Source organism: Branchiostoma lanceolatum, chromosome 12, assembly GCF_035083965.1.
Source record: "Branchiostoma lanceolatum isolate klBraLanc5 chromosome 12, klBraLanc5.hap2, whole genome shotgun sequence".
Classification (NCBI taxonomy): Eukaryota; Metazoa; Chordata; class Leptocardii; order Amphioxiformes; family Branchiostomatidae; genus Branchiostoma; species Branchiostoma lanceolatum.
In genome coordinates, this window is record NC_089733.1 from 8,171,425 (window position 1) to 8,199,360 (window position 27,936).

Consider the following 27,936-nt stretch of genomic DNA (forward strand, 5'->3'; position numbering starts at 1 on the left):
GAATAGAAATAACTAAATAAATTGACTTTCAAATCCGATTTTCGGTATTTATTTTAATTTGATACCCTCAAAACCCTATACCAGAAACATTTGCAATGAGAAAGATCTCAGGAAAAAAGATTTCACAGTCTTTAACTCTTACCCCTTAGAGCCTGGGCACAATTCTGTTGTGCAATTGTCCTACGATCACAAACTGAAGGAATTCGTGGGAGAGTCTTGTATGTGTCGTAAAAAATTATTCTTACAGAAAATATTGAGCACTTAGATGCTTCTTGATGGTTGGTTCTGTCATACATATGTAGCTTAAGCTCGAAAATTATATGACTGTCACCATAAAATCATGCAAAGGCCTAGGTCAAATGTGGCTGCACCTTTAGTGATCATATGGCCAGTTAACCTGTAACATGAAACCCTACTGTATCAGCTTTCTGTCAATAATTGGCAGTATAGTTGAGTTGGGGCACAGCTTATTATAAGCTACTGTGTCTGGATTTCAGGCTAGTTCACCTGATACATACATTGGCACACCACTAAACAGGACTTGATTGAACCATTGTGAACAATGAGAAGATTATAATCATGGTACTCACTTTTGACACTTTTTTTGGGACGAATCTGACTTGATATCCAAGTATACACTACCACCTGTACAACTCAACTTGGGATCATTTTCATGTTGTTGATTTAGTGAGAAGCTTTAACTGTCATACCTAACACACATTTCATACAAAGCTAAGATTTACTGTAAGTTACTGTAGCTTCTATTATGGCACAGCTAGACAATGCCTCTGCAAATACCATGGAAGATGATCTTGCTATTTGCACCATTTTTAAGTACATTTCATTGCACTTCTTCTGTTGCTTCTTCAAGTGAAGAAGGATTTCATCCACACAAGCATACATTTTGTTGTACATGTGCATCTATACACTCTCAATCTTCGGTAACTAGAAAACACATTGTATGAGTACTACTTAGTAGCTAACTGTATGAGAGGCACCGTTAAGGTTAAGTCAAAACAGTTCCCAGAGAGTTAAATTTTTACCCTGCACAGTTAAAGAAAAATCAATTTATTTTCAGACTCAAGTACATATCATTTTAGATTTATATAGTGTAGTAAAAATGATACAAATTGGTAGAGAAGTTGAAGTGAAGACATAATGGACATCTGAAATAATTGAGCTTAGTACTTGGCCTTTGCAGAGAGTTGTACAAGAACATGTTTTTGATACAAAATATTTACACCGTAGATTCAGAGTGTGGAGGTGGGCTTGCCGGGTCTTGTTGTGCTAAGGTTTCGCCTTCTGGCGTCGTCAGTTCCACAACATCATATGGCGAACAACTGTCCAATCGCAACTTGCTGCACATCCATCCAAAGAAACCCTTCTCGAAGTCGCCAACGTCCTCGCGCCAACTATCGCAGTACCACGACAACTGGACAAACGCAGAATATCCCCCGAGGCTGAGAGACACGACTACGATCAAAATGGGGTAGAACAAAATCAGCAAGGGACAAATGCTGACCTTATGCAGAAAAGTCCTCTCTTCGTTGTAGTGAAGGAATATGTTGTACCACGTGATTGTCCCATAATAGAACGCAACGAAAAATGCAATCACAAACACTACAGGAAAACAGAGCACACTCCATATGAAAATATGGATGCCTTTGTTGACACCCCAGATACAGTCGTCTTTTGGAGCGTTTTCTTCCTCTTCTTTTTCTTCACTTATCGTGCTCAGCTCTGCAATTTCTTTATCTGTTAGGTCAAGCTGAATGTCGACCATTTGACCCCGTTTCTTGCCGCGCGTGATTGTTCCAGTGAGTGTCACAGTCCGGTAGTTTGAATGGATCTGATTTAAGTCGGTGATGGGTGATTGGTTAGTCAGCCTCAGCGTTTGACTGTGATTGCCTGGCATGATCGGTTGTTCGTTGAGGTTCAGTACGCCACTAATCGTGGGGAGCGTGCTCGAGCTTCCCGCCTGGGCGTCCATCTCCCTGCCTTCGTGCAGACAGTTGTGGAAGTTGGTCGGTCGCGGAATTCTCTCCTGCTTCATCTCCAAACTTTCCACGCTCTTGTTCTTGGGACGACTGACGCTGAAGCTGCTCGTGCCGCTGAGTGACTCGCTCTCTGTCGTCGGCGAGCGATCGGCATGCCTGGTTTTCTGCGTGGCTTTTGGCATCTTGATCGAATTTGGCACAATGATGAAAGAGCAGTCCTTTGTCACCCGTCTACATTATCTGTAGAAAAATGAGAAATACAAAATGATAATAGCTTGAATTAACACAATATAATTGGCACATATTTCAACATCAAGATGATATCTTCTAAATTAGCTAGTTTTTAAGATTAACACAGACAAACAGGCTCCAGACAGTCTTATCAATATGGCTGCCATACCACATTCCATTTAACAAAGCTATACACAGTCATATATATCAATAACCCTACCCCAGCAAGACTACAGATTAAATGCAGACCTCCACCTCAAGTCTGTTTCCATTGTGTATATACATCATATAACGGGAGTCGCCCAAACATAGGACGTTTTTTTACGCGCTCGAACTCACGGCGCTCCATTGCTGGTTGCCAGAGAATGGTCATGTTTTAATGAATGAATTTTGAACACATTCATCTAAAGAACATACATGGACAAGAAATGTATTCATAATGTTCATGGGCCCTTCACGCTCCGAGTTACAAGCGGCAAACGCTGTGAGACGTTTTCACGAATGTACCTTCTGATTTAGTGCTACGCCAGATAGTGTGCCTAACTTAGTACGCTTTGGTAATTTTGCTCTCTTCGGAAGTTGGTGATGAAGTTAGGGAAATGTAAATAAGGCTTGAAGTCTGCTATATTCTAGCTTTCTTTTGACCGGAAAATTTTGACTGTGTGCACTTCTAACGTCATGTGAGAAGGGCTATATCTAGCGCATCCCAGCTCATGTTTTGGCGGAAAATAGGCTACTACGCACTTTGCGCGCGGCCCGGCGTACGTCTTGCATGCGACCCGACTTACAAAATCATTACGAAAAAACGACACCGCTTACATCAACAATACTCCGTCTACTTATTGGGAAATATCTTCGCCATCTATGTATTCAGTTTCCTTTTCATAAACGGTACCAATCACATGTTAGAGCGTTACAAAGCGGTGCGTTGAATTGCCGTCCGCCACGATCGCGGCCCCCAAAAATGGCAGGAAAACAACGTTGCCTGCAGACGGCAGCGATGTTTACGTTGTTTTCTTTGGTCGGTTTTCTTCTCAAGAGACACTTAAAGACCCAATTTTTTTGTGTTTTATGAAGTTATATTTCTTATGTGTATGATAGTTTTATATCTGCTTGGCACAGGTCGTATATTTAGGTGTCGGGCCGTCTAGCTACGCAGTGACCCTCTACTCATCGGCGTTGCCATCATTATTGTCAAAATACTTTTCTCGACAAAACAAGAAATGAATATGTACACATATGTTTTGAATGCAAATAAAAATTATGTGCATGGACTTGGTTTATTTATCTTTCTTCTGAGCATAGTCAGTGGACACAAACACGGCGTACTTATGCATAACAAGATCACTAAAAAGTCCGTCCTAAGTTAGGGCGCGTCCTAAGTTCGGGCAACCCCCGTTACCTAATGCCCTTCTCCTGCACTTGAATGTTCAAATGCACCTGATTTTCTTTCTAAAAGAACGAGTATCTAATAGTAACGTTGTATCAATCTTGAGTCTTGCACGATGAGTAATATATCAATAACCATCAAGACAGCAAGACCACAGATCAAATGTAGACCTCCACCTGAACTCTTTTTCCATTGTGTATATACATCATATATCTATTGCCCTTGAATGTTCCAATGTACTTGATTTTCTTTCTAAAAGAATGAGTATCTAATAAACTACGCACAAAAAGTTCGGAAACTTAACTTTGATCGATCATATTTCCGTTATTTTTTTACCGATTTCAATGTATTACATATCATTTAAAAGCTTATTTGATTTCCTTTCCCGTGATACCAAACTTATTGTGATTGCGAGTTTATGAAATGAGCATCAGGCCTGCTAAAGTGAGTGGGTCGAAGAAATAAAGTGCCCAAATTACCTTACTATAGTCAAACATGCTATTCCGTACATATTCTTTTGTTGATATTGACCTCTGTACGAGGGTATTGTGAAAAATCAACAAGAATAAACAAGACATATTCATGAAAGCTAAGTTTATTCTTTATCAAAACCAACAATCTGTGTCTTAACGGGTAGTAACGGGTTAGCAAGGAGTCTTAGTAACGGGTGGCCCAGCCACGCGCTGTCACTACAGCACGGCACCTCCTCCTCACACTCGTCACCAGTCGCGCAATGCGATGCTGTGGGATAGCGTCCCATTCCTCCACCAGCAGTCGTCCTAGGTCAGCCAGCATTGTTCTCTCGGTCACTCTTGCACGGACAGCTCGCCCAAGCTGATCCCATAGATGTTCGATGGGGTCCAGGTCAGGGCTCTTAGAGGGCCACTCCATCCTCTCTACACCTGCATGCTGGAGATGGTCGGCGATGATCCCTGCCCGGTGTGGGCGGGCGTTATCATCTTGCAGCAAGGCATTCGGCCCCATGTTATGGAGGAAAGGGATGGCCACCGGATCAAGTATTGTGTCACGATATCTTTCTGCATTGAGGGTTCCTGGCACAAGTCTTGTCTTTCCCCTGGAGGTTATGCCTCCCCATACCCCAATGTTTGTTGTGAAACAATAACAAAAAATAACACCTGTGGATGACGATACCGGTGTTTATGTGGTGTAAACAATTGGATCTTCGATGTGCTAAAAATAGCCTTGGACGTTCTGTGTGCTAGAAATAACCTTGGATGGTCTGTGTTCTAAAAATAACCTTGGAACCTGAGGAAACAATATATTGAATCATCATCCGCGCCCATAGCGATAGGATGTCACAGCGCGCGTATGACACCAACAGGGAATTTTGGGCACTTTTTCTCCGTGACCCACTCACGTTATTAGTCCTGGTACTTGTTCCGTGGGTTTTCAAACACAATAAGTTTGGTATCATAGAACAGGGAATCACACAAGCTTTATTATGATATATAATGCATCAAAATCGGTAAAAAAACAAGGGAGATATGATCAACCAAAGTTAAGTTTCCGAACTTTTTGTGCGTAGTTTAGTATATCAATCTTGAGTCTTGCATGATGAGTAATATTCCATTTTGATTAGCAGAGAATGACAGTTGCCGAGGGAATGGTAGGCGATAAAACTCATCAATGTCCATTTTGCTGAAGCTGACATGATTCTTCTTGGATAGCAAGGCCCCCAAGGTGGCTTCTGTAGATCACCGCTAATGCCTGTATGTCATTCGTTACATTTTGATTGACACAATCAGTTTTGAGACCTTCATAGTCCTAATCCTGACGTTCTTAACATGAGTAGATGAAGAATTTCTTACATTTTTCACCTGTACAAGTTACAAAAGCCTCACAGTACATAATGAGTCAATACCTACATGAGGTACAGCTAACTTTGACATACTGTAATTAGATTGACATGAGAAACATGTACATAATGTTTGCGTGGAAGAAATGGAAAAAGGGCACAAAATTCGAAAATGCTTTTTAGACAACATGCCAGGATGAGAGGTAAAATATCATGACTGTTGACTATGTTTTTAAATAACTATGAGAAAAGGTTCAAATTCAGCAGAAAAATGTTCTTTAGCATTGATTATCTCTATAAGAAGATCACAGGAGTAGACTTCAGTTGAACAAGGTTGGTACCCTGGCAACTTAACTGACTTAATTGTCTTCCATGATACTCTCACGACAAGATGATGATATGAAATATTTTAAATCTACAACCTAAAGTAAGCAATAAGATGAGAATTACAATATTTGTTTGATATGTAATTATATCACTTGGTAGGACTTTTTGTTAAACATATGTTTTAAGGGTACTAGAAAGACAAAAAATGCCCTATCTGAAGTTCCTTGGAACAAATAGAAAGAAACTGGAGAGACCAAAATCCAATATTTCCCCTTGAGATTATATATAATGGGGATCAAATATTACTGATCTTAATCTTAGGTAATTTGAAGGTCTTGAGAGAAACTTGCATGAATAATTTTATGTTGTAATATGATTTTAGCTTCACAATGTTTCCTTTCAATCAGATATGGGTAAAACTTACATATACCATCCATACAAACAAATCATATGAGCCACTCGAATATTACCATAATCTAATTTTCAAACCAGAGTACCAGACACACAGTACATGTATCAGTTCTTATCAAATATATTTGCAGCTCAAATATGACTGTCTGTGCAAGGAGACAGTTGCAGCATTTCATTTCGATTCCAAGCAAAAAATTGCATATGATTCAATATTTCAAACAGTTTTTCATCACTACTCAGTGTTTTATTTTGGAAATAGCCACTGACGCCGTGCAGTAACTGTATCAGTCTGTAAGGATCATTTCATTTTTCACAATACCAAGAGGAGACTTTCAACTTCAATAGCCATCAGTGATAAGGAAAGGAAAGGAAAGTGATCTCGAACCAGTTTAGTTCAAATGAACTCAATGAACAGATGAGCTAATCTTCCACTGACAGAAAAGACAGACGTTATAAACAGTATTAAAGGTTCATCGTAACTGGGAAATTCCCCTAGCTCTTTTCGACAAGAACAATGAACAGTGGACCACAGCTTAACGTCCCGTCCTAAGGACTGCGACCCTTTCCGGTAGCATGCATGTCGGGTGAGCGACACAGCCGGGGTCGAACCCGGGGCTTCTAGTCCCAGAGACAAGATCGCTAACCACTGGACTATACACGCACTGATTTACTGCAAATATTGAAATTTTCGTGGTGATTTAATGTTTGCAACTATCACAGTAACCTCTTCACTGTGAACTTAAAACCAAAAATGCTCGTCTGCCTTCTGCCCGCCAACCCCCTTGTTTCAAACGTGAACTAAAAAAAGGAACACTCCATTTTCTACCTACTGCGAAATGAAATCGCTGCAAACCTAAAATAATCTACAGTAATCACAGAGCGATGGGGAAAGTAATAAAGACCCACAGGTGGCCTAATACAATATACGGCTTCCCAAACAAGGAAATCAAGGGTTTGGATTCCCGGATGCAGCGATCCTAACGTAATTACCCTGTGCATAAAGTTCTATTCTGAATCATATCTTCGATTAGAGGAGGCAATGCATGAAAATGAAATCACAAATATTGTCATGCTTGACCTTCAACTAGCGTCATGTGAACTTCATGTACATGTAGCAGATAGACACTTTTATGATACTTTTACCAATATGAATCTCATTTTTTCAAATGACATTTGCAGGGCAAAAACGCAGATGAAAATCAAAATAGAAGCTACTCTGGAGCCACCTTCTTTCAGTCAAGGAAATTTCAAATTCAGAAGTAGAAAAACTCAAAGAGTCACTTTATGGATTGCATATTTTACTTTCTGATTATGCACTGTCCATAAACTTAATGAGTTTAACAAAAATGATGATGTGCAAAATAAAGTCTTAATTATGATTATCAAAAAGAACAGGTGTAAAAGAAGAAAACTTTTCTTGTCTAGTAAACCAAAGGAAATGTTCTTCTCCCTTCTTTTGCAATCATGGAAAACTTTTCAAGCTATTTTCCCTTGACATCGAATTTCTGTCTTAAAATTGCTGACAGAAGAAAAAGATCACATTTCCACAATATCGACATGAACAGCAATATTAAAATTTCATGATCCAAAGACAAATGGTCAATTTGCTCAAATATGTCCCAAAGCACAAATAACCGGTGATTTAATAACACGGTCTGGAACTTCAGGGCTAAGCACAGGGCAGAAACCATTGATCAGTCTGGGAAACAGTGTCTACAGCTTCAGATAGTAATACTGTTGTAATGCCACTTTTCATAGACCCCATTCACACTCATTTTTTTCAATCGCGATTGAAGTATACAGTCAAACCTGCCTAGGCGACCACCTTTTCAACGCGACCACCTGGCCATGGCGACCGCTTTTTCTCGGTCCCGAAAATTTTCCCCATAGGCACAAGCATTAAGCTGCCTGCCCAAGGCGACCACCCGTCCAACGCGACCGCGACCGCAACGAATTGGGACCGCACAGAGCACAATCCCTGCCCATGGCGGTCGCCTAATTTTCAAGCGTGTGGTGACATCAGATCATTTTGCTGTCGGATTTCACGGAAATGTTTTCAAGACTTTAAAGGACAAAAATAAGATCAAACATATATAGAATAGCAATGTTATACCATCGATTCCTCCATGAAGTGTTTTAATAAAACGTTCCCCCTATAAACATTGTAAAGACAAATGTTTGTGATGTTGTTGTGCCTATCGTAATCTTAAAGTTTAACGTGAACTCAGTTCCGTTTAAACTCAATTTTCAAAACGAATACTTAGTGCATGGCGTCAAAAAGTCAGATTTCACAGAAATTACTATCTATTTCTTGTATTTTCAACAAAAATGTGTCTGTGTCTTGCTAAATTCCGCCGAAAAATGACTTCGCGGCGGGCAAAACATCAGGCGAGAAATGTTGTTCCATGGTCCCGACGCCATCTTGGATTTCGGGCGGCCCGGATTTGCGTACCGCTGACCTTTCTAAAACACGATGATTTTGTGTATGAACATTTACGAATACTCTAGTTATTGGTGAAAATCAAAATTCTTATTTTCTTTTTATTTCCATGAATCTCACAAACCTTTATTGGACGCTGTGCGTTCTGCTGCACTGACTTACCCTTCGATGCGGTGGCACAGAGCTTCGCGGCGCGGCGCGACGAAATCACACCGTTAACGCGTTCCGTTTTCATCTTTAGTTGTCAGATCGAAATTTTTTTTACCCTTTCATCCAGCGGTCGGCGACCCAAAAAAGGCTGGGACCAGCAGGCGTTTTCTAGGGATCTGTCTTAGGCCTTAAAACTTCGACGATGTGCGTGTGTGTGTGTACTATTCAATGTATCGTTTTGTAGTCAAAATTATGACGAAAATTTGTACACGATGTAGCGGTATGCAATTATCACATCGATAACGGAAAATGTAATTTTTGTAGGATCTTTCTGTCAATGAGAATTGAACCTGGCGAGGGTCATGCTGTCTAAATTAACATAATTTTCCATCATTTACGTACTGTATTTGAAAACCTCGACCTGGAAACATGTGAGTGGAATCCTCTTCATGGCGACCACCTGTCCATCGCGACCGTTTTTGCTCGGTCCGCCTGGTGGTCGCCTTGGGCAGGTTTGACTGTAATTGCGATTGAATCGATCCCATCGCGATTGATTTTTTCAGTGTGAACGCTCCCGATCGCGATTGGATCGATTCGATCGCGATTGTTTTGCATCCACATCCGGAGGTAGTTTGGGGAGGATCAATCCAATCCTATCAAATTTTGAGTGTGAACGCAACTACAATTCATTCCATCGCGATCGGCGGGGATTTCGGCTGGTTCCGGGCGTGGGAGGTCATAAATCCGGGTACGTGGGGTCATAGTTCGTATCGAGCGGGAAAACAAACCCAAGCCACACGCGTCAGATCGCTCACTTACAACAACAACTTTTCATCGTCAACAATGCCCAAGAAGAAGGATAAAACTCCGTCAGTAACTTCAGCTGGTGGCAGGTGGCGCGATGAGGAGACCAGGGTCCTCATCGCAATCTGGGGGAGAGAGGAGGTGCAGGCCAAACTGGGGAAATGTCACAGAAAGAGGGACATTAACCAAATGATCGCCGATGGCAACGCGGTTCTTCAATCGCGATCGGATCACGGCGTACTTTAATCCACTTGGCGAAAAGCAGTGTGAACGCAAAAGTTTCTTTGCATTCAATCAGGATTGGATCGAACAATCTCGATTATACTTCAATCGCGATTGAAAAAAATGAGTGTGAACGGGGTCATAGTCTCCAAGCAGAAGCTGGAGGCCAAAATCGTACTGTTTTTAGGTTCCCGTTAGGAGAGCATTACTTATATGACTAATTATATCAGATTCTGTAACACTTTCACGTACCCATCAGGAAAGCGTTATCAACATGACTAATAATCTGTAACAAAACAGGGGAGCAAGAAAATATGATAATTCAACATCTGAGATTAGCTTTTCAATTTGAATCAGCCAGCAACAAGGTTAACTTCACTCAGCAACCAAGCTGGAAAATTCTATTTGTGGCAAGAGGGTCTTGCGGTTAGGGTTGTTGACTTAGAATCTAAAGGTTCTAAGATATAATCCCTAGCTGGCCAATAAGAAAGGCACCTTATATCAATTTTCTCACTGGAGTCGGGTAAAATCGAGATTCAAGCACCTAGCTATAGTTAAGGGTGTCCTCTTGTATCACACAGGGACATAAAGCTAGACATGCTGTGTTTAAGGAGAGCCACACCTTAAACATGTTAAAGAACCCACCACACTTATCAAAAAGGGTAAGGGGTCCATCCAGTGTGACTTACAGCCTTGTCTTATGCAAGTTATACTTACTGAAGCAAACCAGTGTGTTTTTTAATGCAGTTTACCAGTTATGCAAAACAAACAAACAAAACAAACAAACAAACACACAAACAAAACATCAAGCAATGGCTGGATTCAGAATCCACAAATCTTCTGTCAAGAGCTGTGAGATACAAATGTATGCCCCCACTTGGCTGACTAATTTTGTTCTTCAATCTGCAGAGAGCTAAATGGTGTTTCCCCATAAATTTTCCTTGGACTCTCTGGGTGGGGTCCAAAATCCGTAGTCAGGCAGTCTATCAAGTGGGGATGAATTACTTCTTACAACCACAGCATTGAGATGTCTGACATCTAACTGGTTTTAATGGGGATATCAATTTTAGCTTAGACACTTCCCAGGACACTCAGTACTGCTTATAAATCCAGTTCTCCTTCTATACAGTTCTGGACATCTTTGGATCTGAAGAAAATTTATCAACAAAAAATTTCTACACTTTTGAATATATTATATTTCGCTCATTGCGTAAGAAATAATTCCATCATAACAGTATTTTATGTATTTATTTTTGTGCCAGTAGTTTTGAAAAGCATACTATCTTGTGGGAACAGATGCAATTTTATTGACAAAAATATAATAACAGCTCCCTGATCAGATCAAGATTATTCGTAATAAAACCTAAAAGAAACATTCCGGAGTTGTAAAATAGTAAACAATCAATAAATCCTGTCATAAAATCCAATATATTTTAACACTTATGGATCCCCAAAGCCCTTAGTGTCTGAGGGTAATGCAAATACTGTTATTTAGTTGAGTGCAATTTTCTCTATACACTATGAGTGTCAAAATTCTTTTGTTCTTTGGTGACCTACCATTGAATATTTCTTTTTACAGTTTTTAGAAGGGCATGAAAATTATCTTTTACAATTGGCAGATATAAAAGCTCCTAGATGCAGGTAAAACAATTACCCAATATCACACAAATAAAAGTCCTTTTATTTCATTGAAGCAAATTCTGAATCACAAAAAAGTGTTCTTAACTACAGGAATATTTTTTTGGCTAGACATTAATCTACAAAACTGCCTAGGCCTTGATTCCTTCTGGCGCACAAAAAACATGATTGTATTTCATTATTCAAAGGCAATTTTTGTTTTACCTGCAAATTGCATCTGGTCTTTTTTGCCCTGGTTAGTCAATTAGGACACTTGTATTTGCATTACATTGTCCTTGTAATAGAAGATTATGTTTCACTGAACGAACAGAGTACATGTAGATGAATCATGTGCCAATACAAGTAGTTAGTAAATCACCTACATGTAGTTTGCCTACGAAAATGAATGCGGCCATGAAACCATATCTCCCATTAGATAGAATTCTGAAATATCTGCATTAACAAGATTTGCATACACTCTCTTTGCGTTTTATGACAGAATCATGCCCTTAATCTCCCACCTCGGGCTAAATCGTACATAACGGTTAAACCCTACAATTTTTTAGGGAAGTAAAACCTAAAAGTTGCGTGGTAGCTGCAATAAAATAAATCCGTCCTGAACCCTGCACACTAAACGAGTCAGAATTGTTAAGTCCTGTTTAACCCATTAATTTGGTAAATGTCGAACGCATTGTAAAACTGTACATTTAATGCACACATCATGAAAACATGTAGGTTTCTTATAGTTATACATGTAGGTAAAAAAAATCAATACTGTCAGAACCGAACATTTCTTGATATCATAATATTCTAAGCAACCTGACTTGATTTCATAGATCATATACAATGACATAATACACACGTTTTTTTTTCCAGGCCAGGAAAAAAAAGCTGTATAAGCATGACAAAATTGTGATTGAATGTAATCAAACATGTACATGTATCTGCTTATTTAACACATGCTTAATTACACAGAGAGCACTAGGTGATGCATTCATTAGCAATTTGAATTCTTATTTCTCCAAATTAGAAAGAAATTAATAATTGATTTCTGAGAAATGAAAGGCATTGAATAATTCGATATGTGTGTAATTTGCAATCAGTGACCTGTCCACGTGAAAATGCCACACAAAAAGTCAGCCCATCCTTGCATAAAGGTAAAAATGCTAGCATCAAACACTTCCATGCAAAGATTGAGGTATAATACCTTTCTCCACTCACCTATTTTGAATTCCTTGCAACATTCCCTGCAACCGGAGTCTTGGATTTATCCTGGAACAACAGAAGAGAATCTTGAATACACCTTACACATACCGTATCATTTTTTTAATCTCTGTATCAGCGTATCTGTACCAGTAGGTCAACCACGGCACAGCGGTGGGGTATTAAGGCGAGAAGGATGGATAGGGAGAGACCACTCAGTCATAGGGGTGCACACCCTGCGTAGAAATTTGTAAGAGCTACACACTCCTCAATGTGTACAGTAGAGAATACAGATATACAATTAATGAAAACATTTGTAGACTGTTGAAAAATGAGAAGAAGAATAATCTAATTTTTGACATGACAGCTGAAAATTTTTCACCCCCATGCAAAGCCATTAGGTGGTATCTCCCCGCAAAGCACCCAAATTGAAGAGCAGTCAGTCATCTATCAATTCGCTAGGGCCGGCTCACCCTCCCAATTACTGCCATCAACTGAAGTCCTGTCCAGCAGAATTGATGCGATAAAATCGCACTAGAATCACCCGGCGTCGTCAAGGCTAACGACCATTACGAAACAATGAGGCCACCACTGAAAAACCGCATTAGAATCCACCATAAAACACGCCTTCGAGCGTGACGGAATTAACACACACTGTCGTGCACGACGTTGAAAACTCCCAGTGGCTTGAACATACAGAGAGGTTTTGGCATTTGCACAAAAAAGATCAGACATACTAACATATATGTAGCGAGCAGCTAACTTGATCTATACCCTATAAGACAACCTAAGATAGCTTTGGGAGCCATGAAACTAGTAATGGTCATTTTAGATGTGGCAATAAATAACACAGGGCACCTTCCCTTCCTTATATGGTATTGACAACTGCCACTGAGACTGTATCATTACAGCACCTCGGTAGGTGTTTGCTGGTCTAGTAATTTGTATATCACACTGGCTGGTTCAAGGTACTGATGGCAGTTTCAGCTTTGATAAAACGCATATATACATCTAAGTTCTTATACAATATACGCTTAATTGTTTTATATTTTGCCACATGTATTAAGTTAAACTGTTCAATAATTTCAAAACATCCACAGGGCTCTACAAATGTTGAACCTCAGTTAACATTTTCAACAGCTTGAAATTGAATGAGCAACAGAAAATTTCAAAAGCCCTTAATTTATCAATTTCTTCAACTGTGTGGATTATTGTTAAAGTACTGTAAGTTATGGCCACAAAAAAATGGCAAAAATCTTGATCTCTGATTCGTATTCAACAGAGTTTGGATGTGTGAGCCAAGGCTCATGACTTTATGACAGAACATCAACGAATACAGATATTCTTACTGCTGTATGTACATTTTCTGATCTTGCAGAAACTACTGTAAATGCATGTAAGTTCATGTGTTTTTTATTTCGCGCTAAAGCAAAAATGGAGTGTTTGCAGTGGTTTTAAGTTTGCGGCAACGCTATAGTTACATTCTGCTACAGTATTGGACAAAAATGTTTGCGGTGGTTTTAAGTTCGTGGTGAAACGGTCGCCGCAAAAACCACGAACATAAAAACATCGCGAACATTTCCGCATGTACAGTATCACAATCATGGTAACTTTTATCAACCAACAAACTGCTTTATACTAGCCCTGGATGTCTTCTTAACCATAACAAAGATGGAAAAGGTGATTATCAAAACACATGGGAGCTATGCAAGCTTTGCCATCCTTCAGAAACAGCCTGAAATCTCTCAGCCACAATAAAAGAGGCAACAAACAGCACACAGCACTGGGGGGGCATGAAATACAGCCTGCTCTTTAGAACGGCCTATCAAACGTAACAAAGATTGAAGACCGGCACACCAGGAGAGAAAGGTGGCATCTTATTTGCTCAGCAGGATTCGAGAGAATAAAGATCTTACTTAAGTAGGTGCTACTGTTATCCTGTAATATAAATTTCATTACTGAAGCTACAGACATGCTCTTTTTTAACGTTATTGAGCGCAAGGTGACAAATTAAAAGAAAATGCTTTATGCTTCCTAGCATAGTAATAGTATCACTGTATTTTCTCCACTAACAAGTACAGATACCAAATTACAGGTGAATATTTCCTGTACATCTGTTTACTTAGTAAAAAGGCTATCATAATCATGCCATGAATAGACTGGATTGACAAAAAATACATTGGTACTAGATAAGAGTTGCAGGGATCTCCCCAGAAATACAGAGCAGGATGGGGGGAGGGTGCCAAGCACAGGATTTGTGTCGCGAGGGGGGAGGTCTGGAGGGGGATGCCGGGAGCAGCTATTTTATTTTACCTTTTCCAGATACAAATGGAAGTGATTTCCTGCAACTTCAGCTTTGCATCTTGTCTAATTGTTAATGAAATCTTGAGTTTTTAGCAAAATTACAGGCTTGGCTGGGGAAATAGTCAAAGAGATATCCTAACTTTAACAATCAACAGGATGGAGCTGGGATTAGAACAGGATGGAGGAGTGCCACTGTTCCATTCTTTAGGAAGATCCCTGAGAGTGAATGTTCTCTTCTAATTGGAGATTGCAGAAATTGGATGAGGTAGAGCACTGTTGCAGAAAATAGTTGCAAAGTCCATGTGCAAGCAATTACTGGTCCAACCCTGATGCCAAGAAAGATACTCCGGTCCAATTTGCTCACCAACTGATAACAGAGTAAGGAAAACTGTGCAAGTTTAAATGTATGCAGCACTTAGGCTGATGCAGCTTACTACATGTACCTATTGTGCATCCAAACTTTTCTGTTAAACTACTGTTTAAAATTGCTAACCACAACTTGCCGTTCTGCTATAGGCAAAAGAGGTTTGTACAAAACAGTACTGTCCATGGCGCTGAAATAGGAGTCCAAATGAAAGAAATGTCAGTCAAACTCAGACTGAATTAATCAAAGATTTTTGTATATCATGGTACTATCCTTGGTGCTGAACACCTTCAAAAGAAGGAAATGTCAGGTCAACCTCCAATACCTTCAGTTATGTTGAGCATGAATGCGAAGCAAATAAAGCTCCAGCACTGAGGTTGATGCAGCTTACAAAATGTACCCATTGTACACCCAAAACTTCTGTTAAACTACTGATATTGTTTAAAATTCATAAACCACAACTGATATCTTTGTTTATCATGGTACTGATCTTGGTGCTGGAATACCTTCAAATGGAGGAAATGTCGAGTACCTACTGTACACTCAAAATTTTCTGTTAAATCACTGTTCAAATTCTCAACCACAACTGCTATAATCAAAGGTTTTGTACATCATGGTACCGTCCTTGGTGCTGAACACCTTCAAATGAAGAAAATGTCAAGTCAACCTCCAATACCTTCAGTTATATCGAGCTTGAATGCAAAGCCAATAAAACTCTAGCCATGAAACTAACTAGAACTCCAATATACTTACTACAACTCACAGTAAGCTCCCTGCAACACCCCATTAACTCACTACATGTACTTATCCAATAAGCTAAATATAGTTCTCTCCAACAAGCAGCCATCTTGAAAGAGTATTGTAGCAAGGTTATTGGATATGCGGGTTGCAATTATTGACTTGGATATCATTACTTTGCGCAGTTTCTTCATGGAGAATTGCAATGGTCATAGTTGTACAATTAGAAATTTATGCAAAAATAACATTGATATGCATTTAGTTCTACTTGTGGTAAGATTTCGAGGGAAAAAAGTCATCCCTCTTTCCCAACGAAATTACACCATTTGTGTGAAAATGGAAGTGTAATATGAACACAAGACATGAACTTGTATATGACATGTTAACAAAGTTTCAAAAGAGCCCAAGGCACCCAAAGTAAAGAAGCAAAAATGTTTTCTGAAAATATCTTCTGGAACACCACATCATCAGATAATGTTATACACCAAGTAATTAGATAGTTACAACTTATTTTCAAAAGTCTTTTCAAAGTTTGGATCAGATAAAGGCAAGGAAAGAAATTTCCCTTGACTTTGTTCATTTTCCTGTGGAGCCTGGCAGTTTTCCAAAGCATCTGTCCGTCCAAGCGTTGCAGGGACAATTGCCCCTAGCTTAGCATGTCGCCTGTGCCATACATTTGTCAAACTGCGGAACAGATAAGAATCCATTCCAGCCAGGCAGTCTACAAGGTTCCCAAACAACCCTCAACCATAGGGGGGTCAGTCTTAAACAATAAATCATGGTCCTTCCACTTTATTTGAATTCAAAATATCATATATATTGTTTCAGAAGAGGGAGTTTTATCACTAGGACCTGATAGACAGCCACAAACTTCAATCAGTTGTTATTATCATCCTATAAAGCTTATTGGTAGGGGAAGAGTTATGAGCCCCTGTGAACCTGTACATTATAGGGGAGTTAGACCAGGGAGATGGCAGAGATATTGGTGACAGTGAGCGATGTTGGATCTATCACCTGTGAATGGTAGAGAAAGCTATGCTTCTTTGTAAGCAGCTAAGGACTGTACAATTTAACTGGTCGAGGGGTGCATAGATACCTTAGCTTGACGTCATAAAGAAAACGGGACAAAATAGAAAGCCAGACAAAAACGGCTTAAAAACACACCAAAACCATTGGGAGCTGAAACTCTGCTTGGAGAATACAAATGCACATTGATTTTGATTTTGTAGAAGACAGTGCTGTGACTCATTATTTTTATTATTAATTTCTTTGATCCTCTGAAATGTGTGCGGATTTGACGAGTTCAGGAATGTGAATTTAGAAGTCAATCACTCAGAATTGAACTCTAGGATCAGAGTTTTATAATGTTTTTGCCTTGAATTCAATTTCCCATCGGTGCTGACATTAATCCCAAAAGCAGTGGCTTGTTACTGTGCTGTCTGAAACTAGGACAGAAACTTCTGGTTTACTGTAAATTCAGAAATGTCTTGTCTTGTCTTGCCGTTACTGCGCACACTCTTGTTGATGAGTATTATCGCAAGTAAGTAGTGCATCCTGCTCATAGTCGTTCCAGTTACTTTATATCATGTCCAGTGTCCAAAAATCATAGTCTGTATCCAATCCATGTCAGTATCCAAGGGAGGAGGGGGTCTTATTTCCCTGCTGCTGTTTAAACTGGACCTGTGGCCGCAACCACCGCCTCCACTTCGTCTTTGTGGAGGTTGTTCCAGTCCCGGATGGTTCTGGGCAGAAAGGACTCTGCCCTGTACAGTGTTCTGGTCTTAATCCTTGTGAACTGTTCAGTGTACATGCGGCGTCCACGCGGAGGTGCTGGGACTATCTTGTCCCTTATGACCGGACACTCGACGAGACCATCTCTGATCCTGCAGAACACCTCGAGCCTTTGTGTCCTGCGTCGCTGCTCAAGCGGTTCCCAGCCCAGTTGTAGCAACATGCTACCCACACTTGACTTGTTGTGGTAACGGTTCAGCACAAACCTAGCAGCCCGTCGTTGTACCGATTCCAATCTGGCAATGCTCTTCTGGGTGTACGGGTCCCATACACTGGACGCGTACTCTAGGAGTGGTCTAACAAAGGCTTTGTAAGCCTTTTCCTTAATACTGGTAGAACTAATTTTCAGGTTTCTTCTGAGGAAACCTAGGACCCTGTTCGCTTTGTTTGCCATGTTGTTGATATGGTGATCCCACGTACCATCGTGACTCATTGTGACTCCTAGGTACTTTACTGTGCGGACTGTTTCTAGGGTGTGACCATGTAGTACGTAAGAACGGGATAGTGTTTGTGGGGATTTAATTTGCGGTAGGGAGAAAATGGAGTGTTCGGAGTGGGTTTGAATTTGCGTTTCAAACAAATACTAGTGCTACAGTCACACAATGGAACAGCTTTTTGCTGTGGTTTTAAGTTCGCGGCAAAGAGTTCATTGCAAAAACCACAAACATAAAACCACCACGAACATTTTTTCATTCACAATATCTGATATTCGATGTAACATGTACAACGTATGCTGCCTATTGATGATTCTTTTCCTGTTTTAACAGTTTACACAACCCATGGCCGGTCAACCAAATGCTAATAATGTTAACTGATGGCAAGGCTCATACTCTGTGCATATTCTACTAGCCAAAGCTTGCAAACAAGTTAGTTTGAGATACTGATTTTAAGTATTCGAATCATGCTTGTCTGCAGACTAAAGCATCAATGCTGCTGATTATGAGTACTGGCAAAGTTTTCAGTACAAATACATATCGCTTTTCATGATCAGGGTGTTTTTTTTCTATGCATAGCCCCAGTCCTCAGCTTAGCAGCTGGGCTGTCAGTTATTACTTGACAGGACGCTGTCGAACAGCACTGAGGGGGGCGTTATTGGGTTGACCGACTACTACCCGACGGGGCTGAATCGTAAGGGTCTGTAGGCTGCCATTTTGGCGCCAAGGTGACCTCAATACGACAATTGCCCCAGGTGCGGCCATTGAACTGTATGAATATGAACCACTCACACCGGGAAGAACCCCTACTCTTTTCGATAAGTGTGGTGGGATCTTTAACGTGCTCGAGGTGTGGCTCTCCTTAAACACAGGACCTCCATTTAACGTCCTATCCGAGGGACGTCCCTAACCGAGGCTAGGTACTCATTTACACTTGAGTGAAGTGAGGAAAGTTGTGTTAAGTGCCTTTCCCAAGGGCACAACATCGGGGCATATCGGTGGATTCGAACCCGCAACCTCTCGGTTGTGGGCGAAACACCTTACCGATTGCGCCACACGACGCCACAATGTCATGGCAGTTTTTGACATGTACATGAAGCTATGATTTAAGACTAGAAAGGCCGACATTTGCTCCCGAGCAAATACAGCATATTTCACTCCCTCCCCATGCAATAATGGACGACAAAAAACAATATATTTCACCCTACCCATACATACAGTATATGGGTAGTGAAATATGATAAGTGCAGTAATAAGTTTTTCCATTAACCTTCTGAGTGCCACAAGGCCAATTACAAAGTCTCCCCAATTTTTATCAGCCCCCACACAGAGTGAGACACATTCTGCACACTGTAATTTTACTACATAAAAAGCTGTAGCTAAATCAAGCACATGCTATGCCTTGGGCATGAATGTCTGAAAACTTGCTTTATCACACAACCTTTACAGCAGTTTCTGCTATCGAAAATTCCATCATCACTGAGTAATACTCTGCACTGGGGGACTTATAATACAGACTGTTGCAGAATACATGACTGAGGAGGTTACAAGCAAGGATATCTTTATCCTAGAAGCAGCCAGGTGGGCTGATAAAGGAGTAAAATATTGTAGTTTGAGACAGTATCACAGCCCTCAAGCTTGACAACCTGACAGCATCCCATGTCATGATGTAAGTCCTCATCTGATTGGCTTAGACTTTGTAACTCCCCTGGTTTTGACAGGGATGAAACCAATCAGTGTTCTTGACCCTCTGAGAGATTATTTCCACCTTGACACTGAAAAGAAGGGCAAGGATGTTGCAAATTGTGCAACTCTTAAAACCCAGGAGATTCCCAATACTAGGAAGAAGTTAATACTAATTCTCCTTACAATATTGTCACATATGATATGATACATGCAAAACCTGCTTGAGCAACCACCTGGCACAGGCAACTACCTCCAGTCACAAGCCACATTAAAACAGTCCTGTCCATTTTTACATATAGTTTAACCACACCCTGTCCTCAGCAACCACCTGCCCTCAGAAACCACTTTTCCTCAGTGCCTTGAGCGGTTGCTGAATCCAGGTTTGACTTAAAGAACTTGCCATTTCTTAAAAAGAAGATGACAATTAATGAGTTCTTAAAAATACAGTATTTTCTAAAAAAAGTAGACTTGCAATCACACACTGATATATTAAAAACATCAAGGCACCCCCATGAAACTCCTTATGGGCCGTACCCGGTCTTATGGGCCGTACCCGGTAAAATTATGGGCCGTACCCGGTCTTATGGGCCGTACCCGGTAAAATTATGGGCCGTACCCGGACTTATGGGCCGTACCCTGTACCTATGGGCCGTACCCAATGGCCGACATCGCCCGGCCACAGGGCGTAGTCGCGTGAAAGTCGCGTCTAGATACCCTGTACCGCAACGATACACAATCACACATAGCCTATGCTCTGGCAAACATTCCTGGCCACCTCTCTGCCGAGTGGCGTTGTACAAATCGCCCCCAATTTCGAGAACACTCACGCAAGCTGTGGCGAGATGCCGGCTGCAGTGCTCGCGTGGGGCCGAGAAACGCGGAAGTGAGCTTCGCATCGATCATCATCATCAGCTGGGTTGTGTGGGAGGCGGCGCGAACAAATGTGGATCCGGACAAAACTCTCGGGCTCCTTGCTATCGGTACGCATTTCACAATTTCATCCATGGTATATAACTTTTATTACCGCCCTATTAGGTCACTCCTCCAACAGAGAGTCACTGTAACGTAAGATAATGTTCTTGTTATTATGATTACAGGGGATTTGATTTGTTTGTAAAGCGTGAAAGGGGGAGGGCGGTGTAGCATGACAGGGAGCCCGAGCATGCTGCACTGCACAAGTGACCATATACCGACGAGACAGTGGTGTAATAGAGACAACAACAACAGCATATTGCTAAAACTCTAGGTGAAGATGAACTGTTTCTAGTTTAATACTCTCTAACATCTTTGACTGTCTTATTCAATCTTCATTCCAGAGTATTGCACAATGACAAGAAAAAAGCCTATCAAGCTCCATCTTGGAAAGAAGGACAAAAGGACATATGCTGCCATCCCCTTTCCCAAAAGGAAAGTGGTACATTGTCTGACTCCCTTATCATCCCCGGCCAAGTTGGGCACTCAGACGACCAGCCCCCGTTGAACAAGGAACTCTTAGTTGGCAAAAGAAGATTTCAGTACTTATGGGTACAGGTGACTCACAAACAAACCTGGGTAAACCTATTTGGAGTAAGACATTAAAATCCTTCTCACATAACCAATGCAATATTCATACAGAAATTTGAAAGTATAGTGTTCAGCTGGCAGAATTTGATAGCAGCATTATTGTATCACTACAATCACAGATCTTATAAGGTCTTGGGGTCTTCATGTGTGCTCATGTGGTAGTTTTTGTCCATTTTTGTTCTTGTAGATTGTGATAATTTCTAATCTACAAAAGAGTCATTCATTCAGTAGGAAAGCAGAAATCAATAACAACTTGAATTTCAAAGGGACATTGATCCATGACACACTATTTGCCAATAAAGTCACAGTTTATTACTCTATATCTGTAAACCTTATGCTTAAAAGTTATAACACATTAAGTACCGTAGTAACAGTAATTTAATTGTTTTTTTATTTCAGGGCCCGTGGATTCCCCAACGACAAGTAGCAAGCCTGTCTACCCCTGTCAAAGTACAGATGTCATCTTTACAGAAACAGACCACCCTGAACAGTGGGAACCACCAACTAGGCTGGCTCTTGTGAAGGCAAAAAACCATCCCTTTGATCTGACATCAAGGGCACGCCGCAAGAAACCAACGAAGACTTTTTCTACTAAACTTGGTGCTCCTTTAAAGGGGCAGACTGATGTAAGGCAGTACCATAGAACAGATCTTTCAAAGATCCTGCCTCATGAGCGAATTGGTCTTCTATAAGTAAACTTCACTGCTGTATTCAAAATTTCAATGTAATTTTTTTCTCCACTTTGCCAAACATTATCTTATTTCAAAGTGGAATGATTGTCGCATTGTCAAAATCATTCATTGATTTGAGTACTAGTTTGAAAAAGTAATTGCATATTGTTCAGATCTTACAGGACTTACATGGTTAATGATTAAAGATATGGAACATAATTAGGGGCTGCATGTAACGTATGACTTTGTATGATCAATCAGTAGAATTTTTGTGCACTGTTGCCATGTGGCGCATGAGCTGCCTCGCTCCCTGGTAGCTTTTACTGCACATGTTACAGGTCTTGGGGTCTTCATGTGTGCTCAAGTGTCTTTTCAAACTTTGTTTCTGTTTGAAAGAAGCAGTGCACACCGTGCACTTGTGATCCTTGGCCTGCTGATGGATCTTCAGGTGGTCACATGTCTTCTGTGGGGCGTGGGCCTTCCGGCGATGGTGGTACAACTTTACTTTGTTTGCAAATGTCAGTTTGCAGGTTGTGCAGGTGTGCTCTTTGGACTCATGTATGAAACAGTGTTGCCTGAAACCAGAGTATGACTTAAAACTCTTGCCACACTCCTTGCAGACTAGTACTTTATTATTGTGCTGAATGTCTACATGTTTTTTTTAGTGCAAACTTGTCATGAAAGGATGTAGAGCATTTCTCACAAGTAAACGTTGCTCTGTGTCTGAGGTTGTGTCTTCTGTAGTGGGAAGCAGGTATATTTTCCCCACAGATGTCACACAAGACGATGTTTGATTCTAAAAGGGAAGAAGTGAGATATCTGTTATTTTAGTATGCACACATAGTTTGTTTATGTATACAAAATATGTGACAGTGTGAAGGGCTCAAAAGAAAAAAAGTACCAACAAACAACTTAAAAATCTGGATAAAACACATTGACATGTAACTATGTACTTTTACTGTCAACTTCTTATAATTAGTAACTGTAAATTTGGAAGAAAATTTCACTCAGTCTGACACCTGTTATTCACTCATATTGCAAATCCTCCCAGAGTTATCTATGACGCTGGTACCCAAGCTATCAATCACTGGTTTTAAGAGAAATAGAGTCATACAATTGTGGTACACAGGGATGTAACAATGCGCATGCAATGCACTTTTTCAATATTGAATGATACAATGAAACAAGTATATGAAAGTAGATATTCTCCAATGCTCTATACATACATGTTATACTGTATATTCACAGAAATAATTGAATAAAGAAAGGTCACCTGCAGTTGTGGCACCTGTTTCCTGTCCTTCTACAATTTGTGGTGGATCGGCATCATCTGTGACAACTGTGTCTGGGGGTTCTTCACTTGAATTCATCTTTGGCAGTGGTAGCAGTGGGATGGTCAAATTATTTGTATACAAAATGCCATGTTTATTGTTGCAATCAAATTTAATGACAAATTCTAGTACCTATAATTCCAGTATACAACACCAAAAAAAGGTTGCTTCTGAGGTTCGGTCCACTACACTCAGATCTAGTGTGCTCTCCCACCCTATATGATAGTATATTCAGAGAACCCTGTGGACAGAGATTATATCTCTATTGTAATCCATCTGATTCCTGTTGTTTCGACATTGGCTAGAATTCTAGAAACAGGTGATTCCATTGTGCGTTACCAAATCGTATATTTCACGGAATGATAGTCTAAATTCACTAGACATTTCACCAACCTTCCGTTGCACCTGCCGGCTGGACTGAACTTGGGTAAAAATGAAATTTCCCGCCGTAGAACAGCATCACTTCCGGGTTTCTCGACCCCACGCGAGCACTGCAGCCGGCATCTCGCCACAGCTTGCGTGAGTGTTCTCGAAATTGGGGGCGATTTGTACAACGCCACTCGGCAGAGAGGTGGCCAGGAATGTTTGCCAGAGCATAGGCTATGTGTGATTGTGTATCGTTGCGGTACAGGGTATCTAGACGCGACTTTCACGCGACTACGCCCTGTGGCCGGGCGATGTCGGCCATTGGGTACGGCCCATAGGTACAGGGTACGGCCCATATGTCCGGGTACGGCCCATAATTTTACCGGGTACGGCCCATAAGACCGGGTACGGCCCATAATTTTACCGGGTACGGCCCATAAGACCGGGTACGGCCCATAAGGAGTTTCATGGGGGTGCAAGGGAATGGTGGAAATGTAACTATTTACCTTGCATGCCCATTTCTGGAGGTAAGGATTTGGCTGGGTCATGACCAGAATACTATAACTACCACACATGATTTCCCTATAGACAGATATTATATGGGGAGGTCACAGTAGATCATTACATGTCAGATGACATCCTGTGACTAAAGACCTACCACCTGCTGTCATATCAATTTTTTTACCTTTGAAAGGGATTATGATGTATACATCAGGACTTGTTTTAAATATCGGAGTTATCTTTTTACACAAATAAGTCTTGTTTACTTACTGTAAAATATGCATCCTTCAAAAAATATCTACTTGACATTACAAGACATGTCGGAATTGGCCATGCAGAATCCTAAAAAGGCGAGACTTGAAAGTAAGACTGCTTTTACGATCTCAAGTGCACTTCTAACTACAAAAGGACTGGCTATCGTGGACTTCTGTTGCACTTCAACAAGAGATCTAAGGCTCTTCGATTTTCTGCTCCCACTGCCCCTATTACTCCAGCAAGCTTTGAAACACCCATTGATCTCTCCTCAGAGCTGCTATTCTTCACATTCAAAGTCGTCTTTAATGTCTTCAGCTTGCAGCAGGAAACAGTCGAAGCTATGAAGGAACGTTCTCTGGAGACTCGTTGTAGGGCTCATGTAGTATTCAGCATCTGCAGATAGCTCACCTGATTAGAGAGTCTGCCATGTTCTGTGTGGTCTGAACAAGTGTACTTACACAGTGCTACTACAAAAGGTATTGTTTAATCTGTAAATCTTTTGCGTTCAGACGAGCAACGAATCTCAAGTCAAGGCCTTTATCTTGAGATTTAAACGGTGTAGACGTTATCAAAGGGGGGAAAAACGTCGGTGAGAAATGGTGGCGTGGGAACGCGGTACCATCAAGAAGTGCTGACATGGTGCTCCTGAAACGAGGTAAAACGTTTGGGATGCCCAGAGCACTCGTTAGTCTATGACAAAGGCTGGCAACCTGCTTGAATGATACAAACTAATCACACAGCCATGGATGGACCACCAAGACTGATGGACAGAAATATCCTGTAGGGGCACTTATGCTTAAACTAAGATAACAAGTGGGTATTTATCACCATTAAAAGACAATGGAAGCAATCAAAGGAATGCATATGCCTAGCCTTTCAAATCTTGGAACAAGAAATTTAAACAGATTGCTGCATTCAACTTGCAGCTACCAAATTACTAGTCAAAAACATGTGAATATGGCCTAAGGAGACTCCTGTCATTGATAATAGCCTCAACTTCACAGATAGCTACATCAAAAACATTAGTTTTTGGTATCTGAGTGACCATAGAAACTGGTATTACTAAAGACAGATCATTCTACGAATTACAATACTTAAAACGATGCTCAAAACCTTAAAAACATTGATTTAACAGAATGAGAGGGTAAGGAAATTTTGTGGTGCCTGTAAAATTTTGAATTGCAGGTAATTTTGAGTGCAGAAAAAGAATTCAAGCCTGCTTTGCCAAGGTCATATTCTCGCTACCGGTAGAATGGTTTTGGATGAGAACAGCAACCCAAAATAGATTGTGAATGATATTCTGTACATGGCTAAGCCTAGACATGAGTTTTGAAAACCACCACGAACTGTGCAGTAATTATAGATTTCAATCAAAGGTATGCGGTTGCGGAACTCTTGTTCACTGTTTGAAACTATTCTCAGGTTTTTGTTTTGAATTAATCAGAAAAGCATAGTCTAATAGAGAGAAGGGCTGCAACTTACTAGTGTACATTTGTACTGAGTTGAGTTTATTGAGTTTATTGAGATACCCTTTAGCCCCTCTAGGGGGCTAATCTTCCAGGGCTCATAAACACATCACAAAATACATACATACGTACACACATAATTACATATTTACATACTGCAATAAAAACATACCTGCCAGTTTCTACAATTGCTAACTATTTACAAATTTTGTATTTGTACTTGTATTTGTATTTGTACTTGTACACTACCGCTGCCTTTCCCATGGGAAGTTGGCAGATCCGATCTTTGTTTTGTCTGGTTAGATGCAGAGCTGTTGCATGGAATTCTAATTGGGGCACGCATTATAAGGGTTTGCAATATTTCCATTGAGACTGCCCTGGCTATAGCAATGTGACTGCCAAGAATTGATTTTTTTCCTAGAGGAGGACCAAAGTAGATGGAGTACTACTAAAGCTTCTGTTGACTTGAAAAGGAATGGATATTCTTATTTTTGGCAAATTGTATCGAACATTGAGGGAAATCTCCTAACAAGGTTTAAAACAATGTCTGCATGCTCTTTTTCGTAAGGCGTATTGGCAGCCTATTTTGATTTCCTGTAATTCGTAGGGAAACCCGTCTATCCATCATGTCTCGTTTCTGTTTCATGCCACAAAGCTGTACCACCAGTCACTTTCGTGAACTTTTAAACGTGTAATGTGGTAAAAAACATCGTTTTTAAATTGTATTGATCTTTAAATTGTCCTAACATGTATATTTATGGCTATTTAAACTCGTCATTCCTGTCCGACGGTTTATTCTTGATGCCACGCACGCAATTATTTTATAGTTCAAGGACATTTTAGATCAAATTGAACTGTGACCTGTATTTTGTATATAATGACTAGTGGAACCGATAAATGTTATTGTCAGAACAATTCAGGATATCCAGTGGGATATCCTGCCAGTCTGCATATTTTGAATTAAGTTGTTATAAAGTTTAAAAAAAAATTTTTTATGTAATTTGTAGCGAGGCGACCAAATTTTGTGTAATTGCCTTCCTTCATTTTAACGCAATACGTACATGTAGATGTTCTTCGGAATTCAACGATAAGCGTTGTTGGGACCCCCCAATCAGACCCTCTTAAAACATTGTGTTGAAAAATACTTGAAATAGATGAATGAAACATGACAAAATCAATGTAATGAAATTATGAATATCACATGAAGTATCCTGTTACTTTCAGCAATACATTTGACGATATACTTTGCCAAATATATATATATATAAATGCAACTAACATATATCCAGTGATATCATATATACACACAAAAGACAGGACCACCTGTGAATGACCCACCTGGAACCGGAAGTGTGCGAGACAGTCATAACGTCCTGTGGGACACACTACTGATTATAACGGGCCTACATGATGGCTTCAGGCATGCAAGCCACGACCGAATGAGCCGCAATTGTCGAGCAAAGGCTGTAACCAAAGTGTCGGCAAGCCACGGATCGGAGTCACATAATGGCCGTAAACATGTAGCAAGCGATCGATCGTGAGAACATAACACTGTGAACCCAACCTCGATGCTTGCAAAGAGTCCAAGTCTAGCTTCCGCTAGCGGTTCTAGGGATCAGAAACAAGCTTTCTTGCCCCTAAATAACGCTTCTGTATACTTGTGAAAATAGCTGAAGCAGCAAACATTGTCTCGTAGCCAGAAAATGTAGAATATCTCACCAAAAGTTGTCTCTTTTCTGCAAAAATCGCCCCAAAATCTACCGCAGGGCCACAAAACACAACAGCTGCTTCTGCTCGTCTCGCCTTCCTGACCTCTGACCTATGATGTCATTTCAACATCCGGGAACTTTACTTTCCA

General features: G+C 40.5%; 2 protein-coding genes and 2 long non-coding RNA genes across 5 annotated transcripts; 1 reads left to right on the top strand and 3 right to left on the bottom strand.

The window, feature by feature from the left end:
- Positions 1–475: 475 nt before the first annotated feature.
- Positions 476–27,909, bottom strand: LOC136446632 (transmembrane protein 169-like). 2 transcript variants are annotated; one of them, XM_066445116.1, is made up of 3 exons: positions 27,798–27,909; positions 12,627–12,677; positions 476–2,237 (listed from the first exon to the last, which is right to left on the bottom strand). In XM_066445116.1, exon 3 carries the CDS (start codon positions 2,177–2,179, stop codon positions 1,238–1,240), a length of 942 nt encoding a protein of 313 aa, XP_066301213.1. In that variant the 5' UTR covers positions 2,180–2,237; positions 12,627–12,677; positions 27,798–27,909; the 3' UTR covers positions 476–1,237. The 2 variants fall into 2 exon arrangements, with proteins under 2 accessions (XP_066301213.1, XP_066301214.1); XM_066445117.1 differs by lacking the exon at positions 12,627–12,677.
- Positions 17,684–18,238, bottom strand: LOC136445708 (uncharacterized). The gene has a single exon (XM_066443842.1). The coding sequence runs from the start codon at positions 18,236–18,238 to the stop codon at positions 17,684–17,686; it is 555 nt and encodes a 184-aa protein (XP_066299939.1).
- Positions 20,438–23,437, top strand: LOC136446085 (uncharacterized). The gene is made up of 2 exons (XR_010757495.1): positions 20,438–20,905; positions 21,242–23,437. It is a non-coding gene; the product is annotated as an uncharacterized lncRNA (long non-coding RNA).
- Positions 21,778–23,928, bottom strand: LOC136446086 (uncharacterized). The gene is made up of 2 exons (XR_010757496.1): positions 23,433–23,928; positions 21,778–22,955 (listed from the first exon to the last, which is right to left on the bottom strand). It is a non-coding gene; the product is annotated as an uncharacterized lncRNA (long non-coding RNA).
- Positions 27,910–27,936: the final 27 nt, after the last annotated feature.